Here is an 11,848-nt window from a genome sequence, read left to right on the forward strand (position 1 = left end):
GATACGCTGTTATAAATTCCAAACATTTTATGCTGTTCTCAGCCTGCAATTAAGTAACTACGTAAAGAAAATTTTAGGACAACTTTTTAGTCACCATGGTAACCTGGCATCTAGGATTTGTCCAGCCCTGTGGTTACAGATGACATATTTGAGAAGTTAGAAGAAAATTGGATGTCAAATCAAACAAACATATTGATTTAACATCTTAATTTAATTAATGTAACTTTAGATGAATAAAATTTGTTTAATTTTGGTAATTGAAAATTATGATTGTGCGAAACCTAATATACTATACATTGGAAAAATGTTTTTCCCAGCAGTTGGTATATCAGGTCAAAGGAACTTGTAATAAGGTTATTTCTTTGATATGGGACAGAAGAAAAAAAAAATTCCTGATTCAAAATCAAAGTAAAATTTTTGAAAAATAATAAAAAATTAAATTTATATTAAATTTAAAAAAAATGCTATGAGACTCAGCAAAACTTTTGAGAATTGTTGTACTAGCAAAAATGCATGAAAATTATTTGGAAAAAAAAAAAATTTTAAACAAAGTACTTGTACAAACACAATCAGAAATAGGTACAACTCTCCCACTCTGAATAGAAGATGAGCTTAAATGATTGCAGCATTAATGACCTGTGATATGGGGGGGGGGAATTTAATTCTTTGCTTTTGCATAGGGACAGGTATATCTATCTGTGCAGTTGAAGGTAGAAAAAACACTTTCACACAAAGGTGGCGTTTCTTTTAACATACAACTGTCTACACAGCAATCATTTTATTATTATACAAGCATTGGCAGAACGAGGCTTCAAGCAATAGGATTTTCACAATGTAACCAATTAAAATGATTGTAATAATTTGTATATGATGCCAGTACAAGTGTCATAAACAAACTCATTGACAAATGTTGTAACATGACCCATAGAATGAATTTTTGTACAATATATATATATATATTGTACAAAAATCCATACATATATCTCCTGAAAAGCATAATCAATTCCTTTCAGTAAATTATTTTCCAACAAACTAAAAAATTGAAATACATAAGAACCTCTCGTATCCAAAACAACCAAAATAGTTTTTACATGTGCATTTATAAAATGAAAGAGTGTTTGAGAGGTCAGCAGCAGGGTTTAAGCTGGATAAAAAAATTCCTTTCGCCAAAAAGCGAAAATGGAAGGAAAAGCTTTAGCAAAATGCTACGATGCTAAGGGGCCATTCAAGTATTATGTCAGATTTTTAGCCATTTTTGATCCCTTCCCCCCTTGTCAGCAAAACACTGACCCCCTCCACCCCTTGTCAGCAAAATTTATATAGTTAGCAGCTTAGAATATTTCATATCTTCAAAAAGGGTGGTTGATGACCTAAGCAACCTTCAAACCCCCCCCCCCCCCAACCTGTCATCAAAAGTCAGCAAATCCGAAACCCCCGATGCTGACGTAATACTTGAATGCCCCTAATGTAATGATTGATGGTTGGATGTCTACTCGTTGCCTACCTCCTGTACGCATTTTTACGAAAGTGGCCACTACTTTTTTCGCATTCTAAGATTTTCTTTCACGTTTTTCGCAAAATGTGACCGTAGCTCAAACCCTGGTCAGCAGCCAAAAGAAATAGCTGAAATAATAATTTATCAACTAATTTGGTTAAAAGTGCAACATGGTAAAAACAAATTTCTACAATCTTTAGCTATTTATTAGCTTCAACGCACTCCCGCTTTTACAGCTCTGTGGAGATATTTACTCATATCCAAAATCTGTCTTACTAGAAAATGAATTATCAGGGGTGCAAGCACCCCTCATCCATTTTGGAGCAGAACTAAAAACTAACTATATCTGAAATATATGGAGTAATTTTTCTGTGAAATACCAAACGTTTTGCCAAAAATGGTTAGAGAACAAATTAAAGTCCATTTAAATTTTTTCTGAAGTATCTTATCTGTCACAACTAAAACATGCATTACTGAAATAAAACTCCTTCCTTTGACTATTGTTAAGAGCATGTCCCCCCCCCCCCCACTAACGAAGGAGCAGACTGTGTGGCCATATTGAGCGCCACTCTAGAAAGGGTGCCAAATGAAGTTGAAAGGGTGGAAAAAGCTTTGTCGACCAAAAAAAAAAAAAAGTGGTCAGTAACGCCAAAAATAGGTTCTGCATGGGTAGAGATTATTTTCCTCGAGCCACCCCTGTTCGCCAAATCTAGATTTTCTCGATGTGAAATTATCACGACCAGCAACCGCCGACGATAACCATACGACCGCAAAGTGTCTTGATGACAAAACTATGGATATTTTAGATGGAGTCTTTATAGATCCCATTTTTACAAACAATCTCTGAAAAATGTTGGTGATTTAAACCAATCCCTCTTTCGATTCCTTGCAAAGGCGCGTGTGCAATCTTGTGGAACATAAAGAAAATCTACAACGTTGATATGCTGTCTTTGAACGCAGGTTGATAGCCATGAAATTACCATTATTTCGCAGCGTATAACCCGTAGGAGAAAAACTCTCTCCAAAAGCGGAAAATTTGACATATTCATTGAGGGATGTCGATTGCCTGCGGTTGTACCAATAACAGTACAGGATTTCGTACCTCAAGGCAGTAGAACTACTTCCCAAGGTCACGAGATAACGCGATTGTGGTAGATGGTGGGAAGTGGAAAAAAATAGAAGTTCCCCCTCAGTATCTTTTTCCTTGTCTCGGAATGAACGCGCCCCGTGAACAAAATTTTCACATGCTTCTTTTTCCTAAATTCCACATATTGAATGCACTACATTTGTGCCAATTCTCATTTGTGGTTTGTGGAGGTATCACTAATGCACTGTAGTGATACCTCCACAAACCACAAATGAGAATTGGCACAAATGCAAAAGGATTCAGTGCCTTGGCGCACCATGTAGCAAGAGAACCGTTTTAGCGCAGTTTGGCACAGCTCTTGCACCCCTGGATTATTAGCCCCAATTTTGGATAAGGGAGGTTATACTGTAGTCAAAAACTGGTCATCCTTAAAATTGATTTCTTTTCAAACTTCAACATTTATGTTTCCAACCTGAACAATAGACATTGAGTATATAGCTTCAGGTCACCAAACTTAATAAAGCAATAGATCATTATGTCTGTGATGAAATCAACTGAATGATAAGCTTGCTCATTGTAAATAATAGAAAGGCTAGGTTGCTATAATTTATGTAATAAAAACTGCAAAAATTAGAATGGAATATCTTCTCTCTACAAGTAAAAATATTAATTTTCAGACTATACAGAAAAAAACCCACTTGCTAGTTTGATGAAGAATAAAGATAAGCAATTTTAGTTCTCCGACTTAATTTAGTTTGTTATTCAAGCACAATTGTTATAATTAAAATTACAAAAGAGGAATTAAAGTAAATATCTCAAAGAGAATGCTAAAAATTTATTTGTATTAACCCTGTAAGCTAAACTATTTATCCTGCATAAATACAGTACCAAGTTGATAGTTTTCTTTATTTTAATATTTTATGATTTACTAATCAGCATTAATACATTAATTAAAAATATTATTTTATATGGCAAAATTTGATTTAAGATGAGAAATTCTCACGAAACAAGTAACGTCAAAAAATAATCTTAAAAATCCCACTGTACCTCTATATTAGATTTTCAGATTTTTTTTTTTTTTTTTGTGTGGTGGAAACTAAAAACACAATTTATTGTGATGAATCTTGAATTACATTCAATTAATATGGTGAAAATTTTCTCCTTTATATGTCCACAGCAAAAATTAATGTTATAATGAGGGTTTGAGAGCACTACTTTCAAAGACTTACTACACACGCACACAGAAAAAATAAATTAAAAAAAAAAAAGACTTGTTTAGCATTGTTATCATAAATTAGTCAAACTTTGATACCTCAAACTGTCAGGAAATCTATATACCCCAAATTAAGATTTTGACCGTTGATTTATAGAAAATATATTGCACAGGAATAGAAGCATTTATTAGCAGTTTACTTACTATAACATGAATCAGTTCCTGCACAATTTTGGAGAATAGAATATGGCAAGTGTAAATGTAATTCATAGCAATGCAAGCATTTTATTCAACAAAATATTTTATAAAAAAACTACAAACACAAAATTAACAACCTGAATGAACTGTTTCCTATGCTTGAGAAATAAAAAACACAGATTCATGTCAATATTAGCAACCATGCACAATTCTGGCTTCACTAACCTTTTCTAACTTTTTTTTTGGCATATTCTGTATTTACTAATTATTGTTTCGTTTGGGAAAGTGTAGAGACAATTTTTTCAAGGAACAGTGAAAGCAATAACATAATTTTGAGGTTGAAAAGCAATGTGCTTCTGAAACACCAACATGAGCAAAAACGAGTGGAACATGCTATCAGTAATAACATTTTGCAGCTCAAGACATAAAATGCATGATATGTAGATACACAAAAATCAAACATAAAATATACCATACCTGTTTCTTTTTCTCGTATAAGACGGATATCCTTGGGTTCAAAACCATACCGAATAACTTCTTCTCTAATCTGTTCAAAAGAGGGAATCAGTAAATTAATTGTGGATTCACATAAAAAAGAAAACTTGCAAACAAATTATATAGCAAAAATTGAAATTTTGAACTTGAATAAAAAATTATTTTTATAGACCATATTATATTTATTAATATGCTATTATTCACATTATCATCATAATGCTATTTTGAAAAAATAAATAAAATTACATCAAATATTGATGTACCAATTGATATTGATGTACCCACAAAAATATAGAGAAAATACATTTTTTCTAAGATATAAAAAAATAGAAGAAAATCACTTACATCTGCTTCTGATACAGAAGGATCTAAAGATCTAATCATGATGGTGTTGTTCGGTATTTCTTCCCGCCACTCCCTTTCTTTATTCCTTTCCCGTTCTCGTTCCCTATCAGATCGATCAGAATTTCTTTCTCTTGAATGATCTCTTTCACGAGATCTATCTCTGATTCTTTCTCTGTCACGATCACGATCTCTTCCCCTGTCTCTATCGCGGTCACGATCTCTTTCTCTATCCCGTTCTCTGTACCGGTGATATCGCCTGTCATCACTTTCACCATCGCCATAACTACTTCTTCTGCTTGATCGATCTCTATCATAATCTCTGTCATAGTCTTGGCCCCGAGATTCGTGAGAGTAGGAGTCATTACTCGGATAACCAGGACCTGGTATCTGATTTAAAAGATAATAATCTATTAGAACTTAAAACCAAACAACCCTTTGAAAAGAAGCGAAAGTGAGAAAAATATATTTTATTAACTGAAAATAAAATTACCATCATTAGTGATGTTCTTTTAAAAATCAAAACTTAACTGAATGAAAACTTATCAAACATAAATTGTACGATTTATAATGTTTATAATCTGCAAAACTCTATCTTTTCTATTTTTAAAAGGAAAAAACTCTTACGAAAATACTTTAAGATAATGAGCACATAATTCTAAAATTACACTGATACCATGGTTTTCATTGATAATCTGTTTGAAAACAATCAGCGAAATTTGAAACCGACGAAAACCGAGGCAATTATTTCCATATGAATCAATGTAAATCCAATTGATTCATTCTAGACACTCCAAAATAATACCAAAAACACATTTTATAGAGAATAAATATAGTGTTTAATACTAAAGACAAGAAATGAATATAAAAGACTAATTTAAACAATAAATGAACATTTAACATTGAATTTATGTTTTTATACCTTTCTGAAGACTCTTTTAGGCATACGAGAGATGGCAAGAAGGGGGAGGGGAAAAGAGAGAGATGCAGATATCATTGTTTGAAGAGAGAAACCCCCCCTCTATAAGGACCTTAGATATCAAGGCACTATTTAAGGTCACTATCCGAGTTCACTTGAATTCAGACACAAATTTTTCGACCCCTGACTTGTCTGAACTCACACCTGCACCATGCCTAGTAACACGGTGTATGCCGGTGCACCTTCCAAAATTTTCAAAGCAGCCTCTGCTGGCCTTAAAATCAGTAAGTGCACTAGCAATCGTCCAAGACATTTTCAAATGAGATACATACAACAGTCTGGCCTTTTCACACGTCATCCGAAACAGAATCACCATGTTTTAAATTTATCCAAATTACTAACTGTTCACCATCTTCAATGGCTTGCGATTGTATAGTATATTTTGTTAGCACATTCACACCTTTCACTAAATTAGCCCTCTTTATTGCTTCCCTTTTCGCCAGAATGGAACTTATTGTAGATGGTGACATTTCATACATGCAGCCAATTATAGCAATCAATGCTGCTTCTCGTATTTTTCAATGATTTCCTTCTTTAACTCGATCATGTTCTTGGCCTTCTTCACAGGGCTGCTGTCTCTGGAAACTTTCATTGGTTCCATGGAATTGTTTGGCTAGACGCTCAAGGTGATGCTCACACAACAAAAAAAACAACATGAGCAGGGGAACGAAAATTAGCAGCAAGGTCAAGTGAGCAACCGATGAAAACCAAGACAAATTATTCGCGGAAAAAATCAGCGATTACCGAAGTCAACGAAAACTGAGGTATTACTGTATATACTCCCTAGTAGATTTCTTCTAAAATTCTAAATCCAATCTCATGCTGGACTTGATCCCATAGTTTTAAAACACAGAAAAAATTTACAGTCGATGCTTGTTATAACAACTCCACATTGTAGCGACTATTCTATTACAACGATAGGTAGGATAAGTCCCGAATGTTTTCATATAGAATAACTATCATATATGTTTAACTTTTGATATAATGACCCTCCCAATATAACGTCCGTTTTCGGCGGGACAAAGGGGGTTATTATATGAAGCATTGACTATCAGTTATTCATTCACATATAAATTAAGACACTTGCCATATAACTTATACAGTACTTACGTTATTTGCTGCAAGAAATGGTATTGGTCCCGAAAAACATGCTGGATCTACTTCATTCTTCACAAAGAAAAAAAAAAATCAGCAATGAAATGCTTATCAGTAATAACTGTTGAAGACAGGAATTAAAGGCTTTAAGTGTCATTTTTTTTAAAATTGTTTTTCTTGCAAAAAAGAATAAGTTGCAATGTCAATGCAATGAAATAAGGCTGAAAGTTCCCTGAAACAATTGATTAGTTTGTTGTAGCACCCACTAGGTAGTGCTTGATGCATCTCCCAATACATGGGTTTTCCCTTTACATCGATTTTTCTTGGAATATACATTTTAGCACTTACAGCCTTAATGCCAATCTTCAATTATGATGCACTGTTTCAAATCAGTCATAAATAATAATACAGTTAGAGATGTAAAGTTCACGAGAATAATCTAGAATATTCTCCTCGATGAGAATACTTCTGATGAACAAAAATTTCTATTCAAGAATTTGGTACAGATTCGAAATAATCCTTTACTATTGTAACATAATTATAAGAAGAATAAATTATTTTTCTGACACACAACTCTAAAAAAAAACTTACTGTGAATTTCAATACTGGTGGCTTATGGTTCAGTGGTCTATTTCTTCCTCTGTCACTCTGAAAAAGATATGATAAAAAAGTCAATATAAATTCCCATAATAAACTTTAAAACCAGGCATTCAAAACATGAACGATTACGTAATCTTGTTACATTTTATTAGTTTAGTTAACAATAGAATGCAGTCATCTGTTATATTGGACTTTTTCTTTGTCTCAGATTGTCTTAACACATCGGCTCACTCAGGCACTGCTTTGTAACTGAGAAGCTTTTGATCTTGAATATTAGTTCAATAATTCTGACATTGTGTCAGATATATGGGAGATGGGGCAAGTTTAATTGCTCGGCTTAGGGCCCATGATGCTGTTAACACCATCTGTTGGCACTATAGCATACTTATATTATAGCAATGATATATATGACATTATATCATTGTCATATGACATTATATATATTTTTTAATATATATGACAAGAGGTCATTATATATACATTTTTTATTCTATGAACTAAAACTTTCACTGTATAGATTTAACACAGATTACCACTCTTCCACTGAACTCATTAGCGGGTCTGTCCAGACTTTTCTTGTAGGATCCTATTTTTATGAAAGTTTTCCTTGTTCATGTGAAAAGTCATTAATTTTATGAAAAATAAGTAATTTTGTGGGAAATAAAAAAAATCGAATGGTAGTCTAATAATGTAGTTTACTAATCATGAAAAAAATGAAATGCCAGATTTATGGTTTCATCAATTTGTATTTAGTGAAGGGTCTGAAACAGACCCCCCCCCCTTTTCACAGGGCCGCACCAAGATGCTGGGTCAGCTGCGACAAGTACACATCTTGGCACTCCCTTGTAATGTTGAAAGTGAAGTTAAAGGGTGAAATCTGTGCTGACCCTTTGGTCCAGCACTTGACATTTAACTTGCCCGCTCCCCCGAGTTGGGACCCTGCGTACTCATGATTATAAAACTATACAAATATGAATAAAAAGACAAAAAAAAACAAAAACCCCCTTGTTCACTTTGTTTTAAGAGCAATAAAAATCATACATTATTCAGATGAATTTTACTCACATCCCTGAACGAACTTCCAGAATCCCGGTCACGGGAGCGGTCATAGTTATCATACCTGTCCCGACCACTCCTGGAGTGATCATATCGTCCATATCTATCACTATAAAATCAACATAAAGGAATAATTCAATTACAAACTTCTATAAACACATATCATACTACAGATATTTTTTTCAATAGTACAACACACTGGAAAATGTCACATTTAATCATGTAAACTTAACCCTTCTCAACGGTATTGACATAACCTGCCTTTCTTTTTAAAACATATATTTTGGAAAACCTTTCCGTCAATCTCATGGTTATCAGTTTTGTGAGAGAGGTGATAAATAATAGTACCCTAGGGCACATTGCGTTGCATCATAGCTATTTGAAATATATTTCATACTAATTTATATTTTATCACTAAGCCTTTGGAACCCTTAAGGTCTGTCAACCTGAAAGTTACGTACGATTAAGTAGTTAACTAAATTTTAAGTTGTCAAGTGCTCCAAAAAATTGTCCCCACGTAGGTAATTAACTAGTGAATGCTCATTGGATATTACGAGACATAGTGGCTACGTTATTAACAAAAACAGATGGACTATATTCTGCTTAGCCACTAAATCAATTACCAACTAAATCCGTGTAAATGACTTATAATGTCTGTAGCCTATACATTTTAAAATACTTGACAACTTAAAATCTAGTCAAGTACCAAATTGTTTAACCAATGTATACAGCATTCTAGGAACCTCTTTCGGGGAGGTCAACGATCGGGGGATTTGCTTCGATATCTCAATGAGATGGGAAGCAGGGTGTGTTTGGTTTTCAAAGGGGAGGTCAACGAACCATCTATCGGGAAACAATGTAATGGGACAATAAAAGACTCCAGACTATTTTTAGGTAACAAGCACCTGCTTGTCTCAGAGTGCTGATTTGAATGACTTCTTTTTTATAACTTCTGCCCTTCTGTTTTCAGTATTGTAAAGAAATATCATTACTTTAGTTTACTACTATTTTAAAGTCTGGATACCCAGAGTGACTTAGGCAAGGATAGGTTTATTTTTCAAAGAGGGAGTCTGGGTTTTATTTTATTTTTTTATAGAGAATACTTATTTTTATAAATAGAAGGAACTACTTTATTTAAGAGGAATTTGGCAACTTTTCTCTCGTGATAAGTCACCAAGACCATCATAATGGGGCTCTGGGTTGCCATATTTTTTAACATCTTTTCAGTTTTCGCTGGGTGATACTAGATGGCGCTGACTTCGCCGAACAGGATTTTTCTTTAGTTCACCGCGTTTTTTTTCAAAAGTTCACAACAGCCGTTGTTCCATTTCCAGCGAGTCTCTCGCTTGGATTATTATTCCTCCCTTCTGTAGCTCAAGTCATTTGGATTATTATCTGGTCAGGTTGTATCATGCTGTTTTATTAATTCGTTCTATTTATTATTTCATCCATTGCCATGCCTTGTCTTATCGGTTTATTATTTAAAATGAACCTACATAATTTTTCAGGCCCGGATCCGTTTATTAGTAAAAAAAAGGGTCCGGGTTTTAGTTTTAATGCATAGAATATTTATTTATTCAACATGCCCGGATCTGTTTATTATTAAAAAAATGGTCCAGATATTTTTTTCTATATCTATGCTTGGTGATTTCTATTATGTTTTGCACGGTGATGATTTTTTTTTTCGGCGTCCTTGGTGTCTGACGGCCTTGGCGACTCGCCGTCAAGGCCGTCAGACATGTTCGGCCAAAAATCGCCAAGTGGCGGACCGTACGACAGCTGTTCCGTTAAGTGTAATGATTCAATGTTTGTTACGTTGTAGGCCTGTTGCTCTCTGTGGCAAGATTTTTTAACTCCTCTGGCTGTCTGCAGGCAAGCCTTATTCTTCACTAGCAGACAACAGAAGGTCTGGGCCAGAGGCGCTGACATGAATAAAACATGAGGGGTGGGGGGACTGAAACTTGCTGGTCATCCCTTATATACAGGACTCGAGCACGTATGCAGGAGGGGGAAGGTTTATTGAATTGTTTTTGCAGAAATTATTGAGCTCAGCCCTCTTACTTCAAGGCGTGAATGCGAGCCGATCTCTCCTTTAAAAAGCCTAGCCACAGAGAGCAACAGACCTACAAACAGTACAATTGTAATTCAATCATAACACATCACTCCTTAAATATATAGATGGCAGTACTAAAAAAATCAAACACTACATATGTACTTAAACTGTTAGGTATACACGGTTACACTTCCCGCACAACTCACTAGGTAGTAAATCGCCCATAGATGGTGATAGACTTCAGTTGTGCTTGATTTTAAAGAAATAAAAGCCCTCTTACATAATTTATTGGTGGCCCAAATGGCCTAGGCACCTATGGTCTGGGTAGATTTTTTAGCTCACCAGTTGAATCACTAAATGTAAAAAAAGGTGGGGGGGGGGTCACGTCTCATGCAGAAAAATAAGACATGACCCTTTTTTACATTTAAGGAGTCAGTTAGAATGTTAATAAAAATAACTTAGAGGGTCAACTAATTATTTAGCTATACTATTAGCTGATTATTCTATAATTATAATAAGCTAATGCAATTACGTTATTCATAGCACATACAAAAAATCTCGCATTTATTTATTTTCACAAAGGCATGAAATCTATCTCATACACCACCAACAAAATGGCTATAACAGCATTACACACGATTACACTCAACGATGAACTGCCGATTCGATAAAACTATCCACATTACACAAAGAGCGGCTGAGAATGCTCATTTATGCAATGTTAAATTTTATTTTAATCACTAATAGTTCTTTAACAGCAATATTTTATATATATATGTGTCGAAAAGACACATGATCCCAACACGTCTAGTTTTAATTTTCAAAATAACGATCATTAGAGACTGAGAAATATTAAGCGTCACCTTTGTGGCATCGACATATTTGAAAAATCAAAATTCAACACAATGAAGACAATAAATCGGCACGATAAGTCGATGAAATCAAGGTAATTGATCGATTAGTGGTGCACTCAATAACGATCAGATAACAACAATGGAGGATAAATCTAGCATCTATGGTTCTGGCAACAACTACTACAACTATATTCTTAGTAGTAGTAGTAGTTTATGTAAATTAAAATTTCGAAAATGTATGAAGCAAAAAACTGAATTTTGTTTCGAAAATAATTTTTTTATAAATGGGACATTAGTTTTTTTAAATTTCTGTCAGAAAAAAATATAACAGGGCACTTTAACTGCCATCTGTTGAGAGGAAAATACTTTTCTTTTATAAAA

General features: G+C 34.1%; 1 protein-coding gene across 1 annotated transcript in view; it reads right to left on the bottom strand.

The window, feature by feature from the left end:
- Nucleotides 1-11,650, bottom strand: part of LOC149076562 (RNA-binding protein 5-like) — a 31,247-nt gene extending 19,597 nt beyond the window's left edge. The window contains exons 1-6 of the mRNA XM_089244145.1: nucleotides 11,477-11,650; nucleotides 8,570-8,669; nucleotides 7,496-7,552; nucleotides 6,920-6,976; nucleotides 4,834-5,220; nucleotides 4,471-4,540 (exon numbers count right to left, since the gene is read on the bottom strand). Coding sequence (XP_089100271.1) covers nucleotides 4,471-4,540; nucleotides 4,834-5,220; nucleotides 6,920-6,976; nucleotides 7,496-7,552; nucleotides 8,570-8,669; nucleotides 11,477-11,493 — 688 coding nt within the window. The 5' untranslated portion in view covers nucleotides 11,494-11,650. The remainder of the gene's footprint in view (nucleotides 1-4,470; nucleotides 4,541-4,833; nucleotides 5,221-6,919; nucleotides 6,977-7,495; nucleotides 7,553-8,569; nucleotides 8,670-11,476) is intronic.
- Between the last annotated feature and the right edge of the window lie 198 nt (nucleotides 11,651-11,848).

This window comes from Pholcus phalangioides, unplaced genomic scaffold (assembly GCF_987345545.1).
Source record: "Pholcus phalangioides strain wild (caught in Gottingen) unplaced genomic scaffold, Ppha-v1.0 ptg000015l_1, whole genome shotgun sequence".
In the NCBI taxonomy this organism is placed as follows: Eukaryota; Metazoa; Arthropoda; class Arachnida; order Araneae; family Pholcidae; genus Pholcus; species Pholcus phalangioides.